General features: G+C 39.8%; 1 protein-coding gene across 2 annotated transcripts in view; it reads right to left on the bottom strand.

Annotated features, from left to right (window-relative positions):
- PLEKHA3 (pleckstrin homology domain containing A3) overlaps nucleotides 1-15,224 on the bottom strand; it is a 25,441-nt gene extending 10,217 nt beyond the window's left edge. Inside the window, exons 1-5 of one of the 2 annotated variants that reach the window (XM_037740042.1) lie at nucleotides 14,507-15,222; nucleotides 9,913-10,029; nucleotides 5,701-5,747; nucleotides 3,897-4,052; nucleotides 934-1,070 (exon numbers count right to left, since the gene is read on the bottom strand). In XM_037740042.1, the coding sequence (XP_037595970.1) occupies nucleotides 934-1,070; nucleotides 3,897-4,029 (270 nt within the window). In that variant the 5' untranslated portion in view covers nucleotides 4,030-4,052; nucleotides 5,701-5,747; nucleotides 9,913-10,029; nucleotides 14,507-15,222. Of the gene's footprint in view, nucleotides 1-933; nucleotides 1,071-3,896; nucleotides 4,053-5,700; nucleotides 5,748-9,912; nucleotides 10,030-14,506 lie in introns of both variants that reach the window. The other variant, XM_017532689.2, reaches the window with a different exon arrangement.
- Between the last annotated feature and the right edge of the window lie 409 nt (nucleotides 15,225-15,633).

The following is a 15,633-nucleotide window of genomic DNA, read 5'->3' as shown; positions in this document are numbered from 1 at the left end:
CAAAAAAAAAAAAAAAGATGAGAAGTCTGCTGGGGAATTTCTGGGATTTTTGTTCCCTGATTCAAAACCAAGCACAGCAAGTTGAGATGGTCTCTCTCCACACTGGCAACCCCACTACCTCCTGTCTCTTTGTGAGCTTGACAGTCATCTTGACACCTGGGGGCAGGAGGAGAAAAACTCGACACACCAAGAATGGCAGAGTAGAAGGATGGAACAAGCCTGTGTCCCTAATACTGTCGCTAAGCTGCTATAGCAAGTGTGAGAGTACCGACCTCCAGGGAGCTTGTGGTTAAACAGTTAAATGTCCTTGGGCTTCTTACACAAGATTCCTCCCCAACAGGAGAAGGCCACAAGAGAAGTAAAGACTTCTTGTCCCACTTCTACCAAGTTAGGCAAAGAGTAACGGCAACGTGCTGGCCTTTCACCCAGAGAGTGGTACAGCTCACTGGTACGATTTTATCAGAAAGAATGAGCCTATTTTAGCCAGATCCTACTAATCTGAGCTTTGATTCCTAAGTCACTGTTCTGAGAAGGATTTAAGTTATTTCATAAAGATATCAACTCTCATAGTTGAAGCAGGGACCTTATAACCAAAAGAAAGAGAATAGCAGCTGTTCAGTGAATTTATGCTATTAGCCTGGAGAACAAAGCCTAGAATGCTTCTTCCCAACTCCAACCTCAAAATTATCAGAGTGGCTAAAAAGATAAGCCTTGATCCCTGGAGAAATATGCTGCTTCGTGTTCTTCTCTGGCCACACAGACACAAACAAGAAGATGCTGCAGATTTCCAGATAGTCCACAGTAAGCAGAGCCCAGAAAAGCTGAAAATACTTCAATGTGAAAATGCCTGTCCATCATCTTATGGGATGACTGAGGATCCCCCCAGCGTACTTCAAAGCATAACCACACATAAAGAGATCCTCTTTGCTCTACCTCTACACTAGGAGATGAGTGATTCTCATCATGGTGAACAAATTCCTGTATCGTATGAACTTGCTGCATTAGGAGGTCACAGTAGAGGCGAAGTTCAGACATTTTGGTTTTCAGCGATTCACTAGTTTCACTTATTTCTGAAAATAACATATATAAATATCCAGTTAGATCACTTTCATATTCTTTGGGCAATATAACAAAATGTAATCATTTAAAAAGACAATGAATATAAATACCTATAGCTCAAGAAATGTGAGACCTTGGGAATAGGATCACAAGAGCCCTAAGGAAACATCTTCTCTTTAGTAAATTGAGAAAATGCTGACAGTTATATGCCTGTCATGTCTAGGTAATTTCCAGAGACAGGGTCACTGGGTGTTTTATACAGGATATTTCCATTCCATTACTCATCTTCCATTTAAAAAGTGCTCGGTTTTCTTTTGTGAATCGTTTTTTATTTTTGTCCTTTATATATTTTTTCCAGCTCTGATGTTGGTTTTTCTCTTAACAATATAAACTGACAGTTTGTAACAGTTCTTATAAATTAAAGACAGTAATCTTTCCTCTATCTTATATACTGCAAGTACCTTTTCCAGGTCTGTTAGCTCTCTTTCAGTTTTCTTTAATGTATTTTGGCACACAGAAGTTTTAAATGTTTATGTAATTCAAACTACTGTATATAAATATTCATTTATTTTCTTTTGTTCCTTTCAGTTTCATTTTCACATTATACTATTTTCAAAATTTTTTATTAAGAGCATACTTTCTTCCTTAGCATCTCCGGACAAACTAAACATCCAGCCATAATCTCAACCACTCACAAGCCAATACGTATTAAACTAGAAGTATAAGCTACAGAGGAAGAAAATTCATAGAGTAAATTTCTGGTGCTTCTCCATACTCCCTGGGCCAGGTCCCAGTGGCCTTGCTCTCTGGTCCTAGCCACAAAGCCACTTTCGCCACAGTGGACAAAGCAGCTCTATCTGCTCATTTAATCTAACCTAAATAAATTCCTGCTCACACTTAAACTCATTCTTTTTCTTTTTAATTGTGGTAAAATATACATAAACATAAAATTTACTATTTTAATCACTTTTAAGTTTTCGCTTCAAAATGTGGCATTAAGTACATTTGTATTTGTAAAACCATCACCACCGTCCATCTCCAGAATGTCTTCATCTTCCCCAACTAAAGCTCTGTACCCACCCAACACTAACCCTATTCCCACCTCCCCCTGGGCCCTGGGAACCAACATTCTATTTTCTGTCTGTATAAGTTTGACTGTCCTGGGTATTTCATCTAAGTGGAATCATAGACTATATGTCCTTCTGTGATTAGCTTATTTCACTCATAATGTCTATAGGGTTCAACTGTAGCATGTGTCACAATTTCCTTCCTTTTTAAGGCTGAGTAATATTCTATTGTATATATTTACCACATTTGTTTACCCATTCATCTACCAATGAACATCTGGGTTATTTCCACCTTTTAGCTATTGTAAATATCCATTCCTTCTTATCCTACCTGTAGCCATATTCTGTAATGTTTTCACATATTTCAAAATTGTTATAAATTCAATCCTCTGCCTCCATTTCTCAATACTTATAATTTACTTGATTCCACCAATGTAAGTGAATTGTATTTTTTAATTATAAAAGTAATACACACTTAATAAAAAATTTTGAAATAGAAAAAATATAGAAAAGAAAAATGAAACAACTGTACTAAGGTTTGAATATGGTTTGTTCTCAGCAAAACTCATGTTGAAGCTGGGCCCCCAGTGTGCCAGTGTTAGGGAAGCAGTACCTCTAAGAGATCATTAAAGGGGATTCATACCTTCCTCAAAGGTGTGAGTGAGTTCTCAACCCCTTGAGACTAGATCAGTTACTGTGAGAGTGGGTTGTTATGTACTGAGGCTGCCTCTTGTGTTTGGTCTTTCTGCACATGCCCGCATTCTCTTGCTCCCTCCACTATGCTATGATGCAGCATGAGGACCTCACCAGAAGCCAACTAGAAACAGCTACTCAATCTTGAACTTCCAGCCTCTAGAGCCATGAGTCATACCTCTTTTCTTTATAAATTATACAGTCTAATGTGTCAAAGCAACAGAAAATGAGTAAAACAAACTGTAATCTCACTATCAAGAAATTATCATTTTTACATTGTATCTGCATATAGTTGAACTAATAACATAAATCATTTGCTTTGCTTTCAATTTCTAAAAATCTTTTTCAGTATACAGTGACAAGTGAGTCTCCTTCCCACAAATTCCACTTCCAAATCTGACCAATTCTTACGCACCTTTCCTAAAACAGCCAATGAATTCTAACACTATACATAATTCTGAATCCTGCATTTCAATGATCATTTAACCTTGGGCATTTTCTCACATTAAAATCCCTTTTAAACATCTTACTGAATATATATCAGCCAATGAAAGCACGAGTTTAGGCCGGGTGCAGTGGCTCACACCTGTGATCCCAACACTTTGGGAAGCCAAGGCAGGTGGACTGCCTGAGGTCAGGAGTTTGAGACCAGCCTGGCCAGCATGGTGAAACTCTGTCTCTACTAAAAATATAAAAATTAGCCAGGCATAGTGGCAGGTGCCTGTAATCCCAGGTACTCGGGAAGATGAGGCAGGAGAAGCACTTGAACATGGGAGATGGAGGTTGCAGTGAGCCAAGATCACACCATTGCACTCCAGCCTGCAGCCTGGGCAACAGAGCAAGACTATGTCTCAAAAAAAAAAAAATAAAAAATAAAAAAAATAAAAAAAAGAGGCACGAGTTTATTGAACTATTCCCCTAAATTTATAGCTTTTACAAAATGTTTACTATGATAAAGATATATGTAAATTTACATTTCTAATTATTTCCTTGGGATTGATACTAAAAGTGGACAGGCTAATTTATAGTTTATATTTAAGGAAGTACTCTTGTCACAAAGGAAAAGTTCATAGTTACCTTTTTCTTTTTTAGTCCTTGTATCAGTCAAACATGCTTTGGAGCTCCCCAGAGCAACCAGCCACCTCTGTCTTTCAGCTGCATTCACTGCCTTCATGTAGAAATGCTGCTCTCCAGGAATGATTAATTCCATTCTTGTGTTGTCTGCTGAATGAACTATGATGATAAACAAAGGGGAAATGCAGTTATAGGCTTCAGTAATTTAAGGGGAATCAAATAATCGTCTATTCACACATGGTATCAGATGCTTCATATGCCTAAAACAACAAACTATCATTCATGATGCAGGCAGTGCTGCTCCCTAAGGCGCCACCTAGTGGCACCTTCCAAACCAACATTCTCACATAGACCCAGGGTGACAATGGTGATAAAGCAATGACAGAGCATGAAACAGAAAACAGGGACATACTAACTACTGAGAAGTGAGATACCACCCCCACCCCCCACCACCTTGGGGTCACTTATCCTATTAAATACAACTGCAGTGAATGTTACATTATCATATATTTTTTACTGATTTCCTTGAAAGCAAAGTCTTTGTTTTCATATCCCCCAAGACTAGAATAGTGCCCAACATATAGAAGGAATGTAATAAATGACAACTACAGCCACCTTCTATCAGAAAATTAAAATTATGGATCATAGCATAACACAAGGAAGGCATGTATATTTTGAAGACATTCACCTCTTCCCCTCTTTCCACCTATTTTTCTACACACACACCTTTTATGCTCTAAGAGAGCTAATCAGGAATTATAATGCACCAATCCCAAGTCTTTCTTGTAAAAAAAAATTTGTATTAAGCTGTCATTCACCAATAGTTATTTATTCATCTCAGAGCAGTGCTAGTAGAAGGGAAGATAGAGGGGAAGAAAAAAAGATGTCTTTGCTTCTACTTCTATAATAGTTGACAATTTAACCAAGAAACAAACTGACGCACCAAAAACAATCAGAATACATAAATGTTTAACTCTTTTGTGCAGAGATTTCTTGTGTAATTATGAGAGAAAGTAATTTAAGACAGGAAATTAAAAAAGCTTCAAGAAAAAAAATTTGAAGAGAGCAGGATTTAGTTAAGAAAATAAATGAGAAAAAGCTTAAATGAGAAAATAAATGTAGAATGTACTGAGAATATTGGGAAACAAGCATGAATGGAGGCTTCCATTGTATTGCAAAGTAATATTCATATTCATTTGGCCAGCACAGTGGTGCAAGCATGTACTCCCAGTACCTGTAGACCCAACAACTTGGGAACCAGAAAGCTGAGGCAAGAGGATCGCTCGAGCCCAGGAGTACAGGCTGCCATGAGCTACAATCTCACTACTGCACTTCAGACTGAGTGATAGAGTGAAACCCTGTCTCTAAAAAAAAAGAAAGAAAAGGAAAAAAAAAAAAACATATTCATGAATGGACAAGCTAGGAGGAGCCAAATTATGAGGGGCCCAGCAAAGTCTGGCAGAAGCCCCAACTTAAATAATTAATTGCTATAAATATTGACCAGATACTTAGTGTACTATGGTAAGTGCCACAGAAGCTTTGCTATCTTATTATTCTACTTATATGGGCCATTCTTAGATGTAGACACTGAAACATACAGCCATGCAACAATCAATTATGAGTGCAAAAGATATCTAGGCTAGGATAAAACTACTGAAATCCTAAAGCTGTAAGAGTAACTCTTCCTTACTAATTGCCAATACTAGTGAAAACACCAATAGTTACTTTAAAAGAAAGCAATGCTCTAATTTCTAATGATGTTACTACAAGATGAAACTAAAATAATATGACTCATTTTTAAACATACCAGACTTTATGTATCCAATCAAGGGTGGTCCCCTCCAAAGTTGTCACCTGAAAAGGCAACAAACTTAAAAATGATGCTTCCAAAAACATGAAGGAAAAAAAAAAAAAGATGGACAAGACCTCTAAACACAAACTACAACACATTACTGAGAGAAATTAAATACCTAATTAAACAGAGTTAATGGAACAGAAGAGTCAATATCATCAAGAATATAATTGATCTGTAGATTCAACACAATTCCAAACATTCCAGCAGATAGCTGTGGAAATTTATAAGCAGATTCTAAAATGTCTAAGGAAATGCATAGGGCTAACAATAGCCAAGACAATACTGAAAAAGAACAAAATTAGGAGACTTTGGCTATCAGATACAAAGAGGATAAAGCTAAAGAAATTAAGACAATATGATATTGGCACAGGGATTAAAAAAAAAATAGGGCCACAAAACAGAATAGACAGTCCAGAAAAAGACCCACACATACATGGTCACTTGCTTTGTGACAAAGCTATTCCCATGGCGCAGTGGGGGAAAGGTTGCTATTAAATCAAGTACAGACCTAATACAGACCTAAATATAAAAGGTAAAAAAATAAACATTCAAGAAAGTAACACAGAAGATGTCTTCAGTGAGTCATAAAATGATACAATAAAAGAAGTTAACAAATTGGACTTCACTGAAATTAAGAACTCTGTTCCTCAAAAGGTATCATTAACAAAATGAAAACAAACTACAGAGTGGAAGAAAACGTGCAATACAAAGTTTCATCCAGACTATACAAAAAACTCCTACAAATCAACATGAAACACAGTCAAAGTTAGAAAATGGGCCAAAGACTTGAAAAGGGACTTCAAAAGAAGAGAACATTCAAACTTTTCTTTTTCTTTTTGTGGAATCAGGGATCTCATTTTGTTGCCCAGGCTGGTCTCGAACTCCTGAGTGCAAGCGATCTGCCTGCCTCAGCCTCCCAAACTGCTAGGATTATAGACATGAGCTAACACGCCTGACAAGAGGACATTCAAATGGCTACGATCTAAAAAAGTACTCAACATCATTAGTTACTGAGGAAATGCAGGTTAAAAACCACGAGATTCCACTACAAACACCAGAAATATTCCAAATTTTTTAAATGGATAATACCAAGTTTTGGCAAAGATGCAGAACAACTAGAACTCTAACACTCAGATCAGTTACAGAAAAAATTAATATAATCACTATGGAAAACATCTGGCATCATCTGTGAAAAAGATTCTTGGCCAGGCACAGTGGCTAATGCGAGTAATCCCAACACTGTGGGAGGCCGAGGTGGGCAGACTGCTTAAGCTCAGGAGTTCAAAAGCAGCCTGGTTTTTGCAACAAGGCGAAACCCTGTAGCTACAAAAAACACAAAAATTAGCTAGGCATAGTGACGTTTCCCTCTGGTCCCAGCTACTCAGGAGGCTGAGATAGGAAGATCACCTAAGTCCAGGAGGTTGAGGCTGCAGTAAGCCATGATCACATCACTGCATTCCAGCCTGAGCAGCAGAGTGAGACTCTGTCTCAAAAAAAAAGAAAAAGATTCTCTTCTTGACCAAATTTCAGTCAGCTTCATTTGGGTCCTATACTCACCTAGGCTTCCTTCTTCATCTCTGTAGAATCCAGTTTTAGCGAGAATGCTAAGTCAATTTAGCCAGACTCCCCTAACAAAATATTTCATCACCCACCCCTGATATCTGACCACATTCTTCATTCCCTACAATCTTCCAGCAATGTCTGATCACCCTGGCCACAATCTGCCTTCAGCAAGAATCCTGTTAGATCAGTTTAGCCAGAATCCCCACTTACCTCTTAGTAACTTTCCCTCCACTGACACCCTCTCCCCCTAACCCTGCTCCTTGGCTATAAATTCCCACTTTTCCTTGTACTTGGAAGTTGAGTCCAATCTCTCTCCTCCAATGCAATAGTCCCTATATCTATCACAACAGTCTGAAATAAAGTCTGACATATCAGTTCAACAAGTCTCAGGAATACTTTTTTCTTTAACATCTATTAAAGCTGAATGTATGAATATTCAATGCCTTAGCATTCCACGCCAGTTCTAGAGATACACTACACAGAAATGCATACATATGTTCAATAAATGTGTAAGAATGTTTATGGCAGCTTTAGTCACTGTAGTCCCAAAATGGAAATAACCCAAAAATCCTTCAGCACTAGGATGGATACCAAAATTGTGAGATATTCGCACAATGGAACACTATATAATGAGAATGACTGAACTACTGTTACATAGAACAACGTAGATAAATGTCACTAACGTGATGTTGAGTAAAAGAAGGCAGACACAAAAGAAAATACTGAATTATTCCATTTATAAAATGTTCAAAAGTAGACAAGGCTTATGTACAGCAATTAAAGTCAAATTAATGGCTACCTTTCAGGAAGATTAGTGACTAAGGGGACTGGAGGGGGAGGCTTCTGAGATGCTGATAATATTCTAATTCTGGAGCTAGGTGGTAGTTACCCAGGTGTTTTCACTTTGTGAACATTCTTCAACCTGAACATTATTTAATATTTGTATCATTTTCTGTGTGGTATTCTTTAATAAAGTTATAATGTTAAACAGCAACAAAAAAGGTGCTCCCATGCCTTGAAACCATTTTGGAATTGTCTTAGAATTCTGCAGCTGTCTTTTAAATATCCTCAAAGTTGGCAAATCTTCAAACTTTGAATGTAGTTTGGATTTCTGATTTAATCTCATTTGGAATCAAATCTGAGAATAAGATAAAGCTATTATTAATACTTTTTAAAAAAAATAAAAACCAATGCTTTGAATGAGTTTTTCCTAAATGATTTATAAACTGTTCATAAGTAATTCCAAAAGAGAAGTTCTGAAACATTATGGGTGATGACCTTTAGTTAAAAATGAGTATACTAAAACCCAACAGTTTTTGATACACATTTCAGTACGTTTATTAAAAATAAACAACAAAATGATACCCCAAATATTTTACAGGACATACACATAACAATACACAAGGCAAAAGTGCTCCTATATCTTATATAACCATAACTCCCTTCCATTAAAACGGCAGTAATTCTCAACTAAAGGGCACATGCCATAATCACCTGGCAGACAAGTGAAGTTTGGAGAAAGCTCCCTGGATGACACTGATCTACCCTATGCAGAGAATCACTGCTGCAGAAAGATCCCTAATGTTGGCAAATCAGAGGTGAAGGTGAAAAGCTAGCTGTGTAGCCAAAGAATATGCACCCAAAGCAGAAATTATCTTTTGTCTCCATGGCTAAATCTTACTAAGAACTATTGCAAAATTACATGAAAGAAGCAATCCAGCCCTGGAAAATGCAGAACAATACATTGGCTGCTGCTATGGTTTAATCTAAACAAGAAAATGCATACCTCAATAAGATGTCGCCAGGGTATTTGATAGCTATGACCCAGAGCTTACCACATGAAAGGAAACACACTTCATGAATGACACGTATTCAAGCCAGAGTGGAGAAATGAAAAACAACCAGGAGGGAGTTGAACAGTCACTCCCCTGGTGCTCTGGTTCTTCCTTCATTCTCTTTGAATAATTCGGTACTTTTCACTATTATTTTATATGATTTCACTCTACCTGCTTCCACCACACTCACCCCAAACACACACACAAATGAATCAATGGTCCATAAAAATCTTCCTTCATGAAAATTACAGCAGGACCTATTGCTTTATTTCTCCCCTTTTGGAAGGAAACAAACAAAAAAATCTCTACCACCCAGCAGAACTTACCTCCAAATTCAGCAAAGACCCAGAGTTTATGACTCCGACTTCATACTTTATCAACACCCTACAGAGCTGGCCCCATCATCTTTAGAGTTCAGCTTCCAACCTTCACAATATCTTTCTATTAATTACAACAAGAATGAAAGAAAATGCTTGTAGACTGAAGATGGACACTAAAGTAGTATCCACAAGAAACTGTCAAGTCCAAATTGGAAGACTAGCAAAATTTATTTCCATTCAAAATACATGTGTAGAGGGAGAATTATCAAAAACTGCGTTTAATTGTGTTAACTGTGACGAAAGGCCACTCTTAACTGCTAAGGATATAAATGGTATTAGAAGATCCCTACGTGGTTAGAAATGCCTTTTTCCTCTTGTTTGGAGTCTGCTGAAGAACCCTTGACTATTTTAACCTCCAATTCCTCTAATTCTATATATTCACTTACCTTTAATTTCACAAACTGCCATCTTTATGCTTCCTTTGCTCCCTTTGCAAACATCATCCTGTGAATCATAGTAGGATAGGATTCCATTATCCAAAACAAACCAACGAGGCTGCCAACCTAAAAAGATCATAAATAACAAAAGGTCAATTGGAAAGACATTACTTTCAACACACAGAAAATTGTGATTTCAAAACTAGCCATCCACATTATTTCTTGGCTCTCAACATTCTCAACATTAAATTTTTAATCACCAAGCCTTACCAAAAATGTTTTTGCATCAGTCTCCAGTTTATTGGGAGAGATTTCAGGAGAAATCTCCAGATCAGCAAAAACAAAGGGAGTAATACTTCTAATTCTGGCTCATAGCGTTCTCATTAACAACCCATAAGGCCCACCCTCAGTAATAGCCCTAAACCGGGTACAGTATAACTGCCCTCTTTTCCTAAAAAGGAACAGAGTTGGGGAAAAGTCACAGAAAACAGGGAGTCTAGCCTCACCTCTACTATTATTCTTTAATTGGATAACCATACCCTGGGGGCAAATCTTTTCATTTCAATAAATCTCTAAAATTCCGGGTCTCTAAAATGTGTTTTTTGAACAAGATGACCTCTCAGGTGCCACCTAGCTCTCTAATTCTGCAATGTGCCTCTTATAAAATACGTATTTCTAAGCAAGCTCCCTTAAACACAGTGAGTGCTAAATGAATTCCAGTCTCTTACACAGAAGCTACATACACTGTGGTAAGAACATAGATTCCCCATATGACCTCCTCTTCCCTTGTCTGCAGCTGCACAGCTAGGGCAGAAATGCTAAAAACTGCAATTGTTCAATTGATATTTATTCAGTGACTAGAGCTCACATCTATCACAGACTTGGCTCCATGGCAAAGCTGGTGACAAGGATGATGGCTTTCCTTGGTACCCAACTCCTAGTACTCTTTCAGGCCAAACATGGTGTTCCCTGGAGTCTTATCAAGCATGCTACTAATTTACAACAGTTCACTGACTACTAACCTGGTGACCATGCTGGGGGCAGTGTGACTGCCCTTGCTATTTCTGTGACTAACACTTCAGCCCAAGTGTTCATGAGTAAAATGTACATTTTAAACTATGGGTGTTCGAATGCTGGTCACTTTTGCCATAGCCTGTCACATGATTAATTTGATCTTTTCAGGGTCAGAGAATGCTGAAAGGCGAGATAGGTCAATTATTCTTACACTTTAATACACATCCAGGACTTATTTTCCCAAAAGGATTTACCTGTAACGCTTTTGAAATGACAACACTGAGTCATCATAAAAGATTAAATTTTACTTTGTAACCTTGTTTAGGAAGGCAGGGAATGCAGTAATACAGCTCAGAAAGACAGACATCTAAAACAATTAAAAACCAGCAACTTTCAGGTTCCTGGAAAATTTCTTTTTATGAAACAACAGAGCATTCCCTAGTGAGACCCAAACAAATTAGAAAGCGAGTTATTTTGGTACATGGACCTTATCTTGTTCATCCCAGCAAATAGAACGGTGCCTGGCACATAACAGGTACCAAAAAAACACATTTCTCAAGTGACTCAATAAATAAATGAATGAACAAATACCCCAAAAGTGAAATATTTCAGAAATTGTTGTGTTGTTGTTTTGTTTTGTTTTGTTTTGTTTGAGACAGAGCCTGGCTCTGCTGCCCAGGCTGAAGTGCAGTGGCATGAAAATGGCTCACTGTAATCTTGACCTCCTAGGCTCAAAAGGTCCTTCCACCTCAGCCTCCCAAGTAGTTAGGACTACAGAAGTGCCACCACGCCTGGCTTATTTTTATAGAGACGAAGTCTCGCCATATTGTCTAGGCTGGTCTCAAATTCCTGGACTCAAGTAATCCTGCCCCCTTGGCCTCCCAAAGTTCTAAGATTACAGGTGTGGGCCACCACACCTGGCAGGTATTTCATATTACCCCTGAGAATACAGACATACAATATATCTTTGAGAGTATATTGTATTGATCATGCATGGAAATGATAAAAACATTATCTTTCCAAACACTAATTTACCCTGACAAATTATAAGCAGGGAGTGGTGAAAATACACTCCTCTGCCCAGGTCTAGTGTGCCTATAGAACAAACTATGGTTCTGCAAGTCTGTAGTACTGCAATTCAATATCTCTTTAAAACAAATATTGGGCAAAATGATTCATTTAGAACCTGCAGCAACATGAAAGTTGAGTGGTTGAATATACTAATATAATCAAGCCTGTTGATTATACTTTTTGAAGAAATATTTAATAAAACAATTTCTAATTGATTCACACACTTATATAACAGAGGGTAACACCTGTTGAAAAAATTCACAGGTATTCCCTTTTAAAATTATTTTCAAAAAAAACACACATTATTTTTACCTCAAACTACATAAAATGTTACTGAAATTCTTACTTTCTACTCAAACTCCTGATCTCAAGCTATCTGCCTGTCTCACCCTCTCAATGTGCTGAGATTACAGGCATGAGCCACCCTGCCTGACCAACACTATCATTACACTTAAAGATTACTTAGTATCAACAGCTGCTCATCCTTATGACCTAAGATGAGCTAAAATTAATAATCAGCATGCCATCGACCCAAATTTACATTTTAAAAATGAAATTCTTCCCAACAAAAGATTTCATTTCCACCATGCATACTGGAAGTTAACTAAATGCCCTGAAAAGACTAAAATCTAAACCATGTGGTTAAAAGCTCAACCACTGGTTATTTAATACCATAGGAGATGAGGAAATCGCAACCACAACCAGGTTTCACCTCAACTCTCAAATTATGGCTCATCTCAGTAATGGCGCAATAATTTCTCTGGCATGACCTCCATGAGATGGTGCTTAGGAACATCTGCAATGAGATGACCATTTTATCTCAAAGAATAGAAGCTACTGACTGTCTTTTTTTGAGACAGGATCTTGCTCTGTTAGCCAGGCTGGAGTGTGTGGGTACAACCATAGCTCACTGATCCTAGCTCACTGCAGCTGCCATTTCTCCAGCTGAAGCAACACTCTCGCCTCAGCCTCCTCAGTAGCTAGGACTACAGGCGTGCACCACCACACCAAGCTAATTTTTTTTTTTTTTTTGGAGAGACCACGTGTCATTTTGTGGCCTAGGCTCGGCTTAAACTCAAGCAATCCTTCCGCCTTCGCCTTCCAAAGTGCTGAGATTACAGGCGCGAAGCACTCTACTGTCTTTAACAGTTAACACTATGCCTCAACCAAACAGTATAACTGCTCTCACAATGACCCAAATGAAAATGCCTAATAAAAAATATTGTCTAACTTTTAAATGTTTCCTGTTAAAACATGTCACTTATAGAAATAAACTGACTTTTTAGTTTGAACAAAACAAAACATCTGTGTATCATAAATGTTAAAAGCATTTGCCGCTATAAATCTGGCTTCAGCATTCTAATAAATCAAAAAGCAGGTGTAACTGTAGCTCAGTGCTAATGCCTTAAAAAGTTTATGTGCACATTTTGCACAAGATCAGGTGGACACAAGTTGAGAGTACCATACAATTACTAAGGGATTCGATACTTTTGGCAGAGTGAGTAAGTGGGCAGCAAGTCACGATTTGCCTATTATGCTAGACCCCCAAAAAATCTGTTTACTGTTCAAATTTATTTTAAAACCAACCTCTCATTTGGTGAGATCACAGAATTCTGGAATTGGAAGGCATGTCCAGGACAAAACAATTGATTACTCTGGCCTTATCAGACTGAAGTCCTGAAAGAATAACTGACTTGCCTTGAATGTTGGTTGCTGGCAGAGATTGGACTACAACTCAAATTTAAGGAGTTTTAAATAAGCCAGACTGCCAATGTCATGGAAAGGGGCCCTTTCCTGCTGGTCTCTCATTTCTACAAAAACATTTAAACCTTCAAAGTTCTTCCTTCCAATCCACTTCACAGGTGAAAGTGACTTGCCTGCTCCCCTTCTGTGTACTAGCACTTTCTTCCACTATTTCTCACACAGTTAACAGAATTCCCAAACGTAAGGATACTTCACTGACAATCTCTAAGAACATATTATCTGGGGACAGCTTCAAAAATCATGCTAGCTAAGCTCGAACAACCTCAACAAGAGAACTTTTTAAATAAAATGTTGTTAAGAAAATTAAAAGAAATCCAGAAAAGAGTTCTTAAAATTAAATCTTGATTTTAAAGGGTCCATTCCAGTCCAATACTCCGCAACTCGGTTATTAACAAAATGTTCTTAAAGTATGAATACTAAGTGTGAATAAGGACGGAGATCGCAACAACACAAGTAGGGTGACCGAAAATTGTTCCAGTGGCTACAGAAGGCAAAGATTAGTATTATTACACTAGCAAAGAAGTGGGAGGTGCACTTCCCACCCTCTAGAAGTTGCGCAGTCTCAAACACTCCCCTGAAGAGGCCAGAAGGACTCAACAAGCCCCGGAATCCAGGAGAGCGAATTCACTCTGAGGGTCCCGTAGGCCAGGCAGAGGAAGAGGCGCCCCAGACCCGCCTTCTCCACAGCCTCCTGCTTAAGCCCGTCCTAGCCCTCTGCCTCTCCCCGCTTCCCCCATCACGCGAGCCCACATACCTGTGAGATAGTTGGTCCACTTGTACAGAACCCCCTCCATGCTTCAGAGCCCCACACCGCACATCCTCTCGGCCCGGCGCCGGCCGCGGTGATGGGGTAGGCGCGGGGCCTGGGGCAGCCCCTCCCTGCCCGCCCGGTACCTCTCCCGCGGCGCCCGCCGCAAGCACGAAGCCGCCCTCTGATCACGCGCGCCGCCGGGATGTGGCGGCCCTTAGAGGCCGGGACGGCGGTTGCAGCTTGGAGCTAGGGGGCCGCGAGGCGCGGGCCCGGACATCCCTGGGTAAACCTCGGCGGCGGTGGCCGCCACAGCGGCAAAAATGCGACCGCAACCGGCTTCCTACTCGCGCTTCCGGGGCTCCAGTGCTCCCTCACTCGCCCTGGCGCTGCCTCCTCCTCGCCTGCCTCCCTTCCCCCCGGGCTCCCAGTTTGTTTTCATTGACCCCGACGTCGCATTCACTTCCTGGATGAAAGGGGCCGGATCGTCCCGGGAAACCCCTCCCCGGCGGCGGGGCTGAAGGAGCGGGCGCGGCCTGCGGCCTCACCGCTTAGCCCAAGGCTGCGCGAGGAGGGCGGTCCGGCGCCTCGCACTGTCGGCCTCCCAACCAAAGCCGCCTTACTCCTCCCTCGGGCCAGTAGCCAACGGCCCTGAGGCTCCCCAGTCTTCCGCTTGGCCGCCAAGGCCCAGGCCGACCGCCCCCGGGGCCAAGGCCTTCAGTTTCGCTGCGCGCGCAGCCCCCAGGCTCACACGAGGAGGCGCTCCCCGCGCACTCATCCCGTGGGCACTTAGTTCTCTCGGGTTTTCTTGTAACTAAGTCTCGGGTCCTTTTGGTGATTATTTCTTCTTCTAAAATAAATAAAAGCCTTCTTATTTCTGTTTGCTTCGTATTTTCCTCACATTCAGGGGGTCTGAAATTATCTCCTAGGAAGGCAATGTGCAGCAGTCCGGGTCCTCTCACAAGGAACAGTGATAGCCCCCAAGGAACTGTCATCACGCCGTAATTAACCTTGGATAGCCACAGTTTTATTTATTATATAAGACATGGAACTCGACTTTGGGATTTTATTCTAGAAATGGGGACTTTCCCCTAGCTTTTATGATATTTAAAACTCCCGCTTGGACGCAATAG

The sequence above is a fragment of the Cebus imitator genome, unplaced genomic scaffold (genome assembly GCF_001604975.1).
Source record: "Cebus imitator isolate Cc_AM_T3 unplaced genomic scaffold, Cebus_imitator-1.0 Scaffold78, whole genome shotgun sequence".
Classification (NCBI taxonomy): Eukaryota; Metazoa; Chordata; class Mammalia; order Primates; family Cebidae; genus Cebus; species Cebus imitator.
The sequence above is the reverse complement of the archived record's forward strand: the minus strand, read 5'-3'. Positions and strand labels throughout refer to the sequence as shown.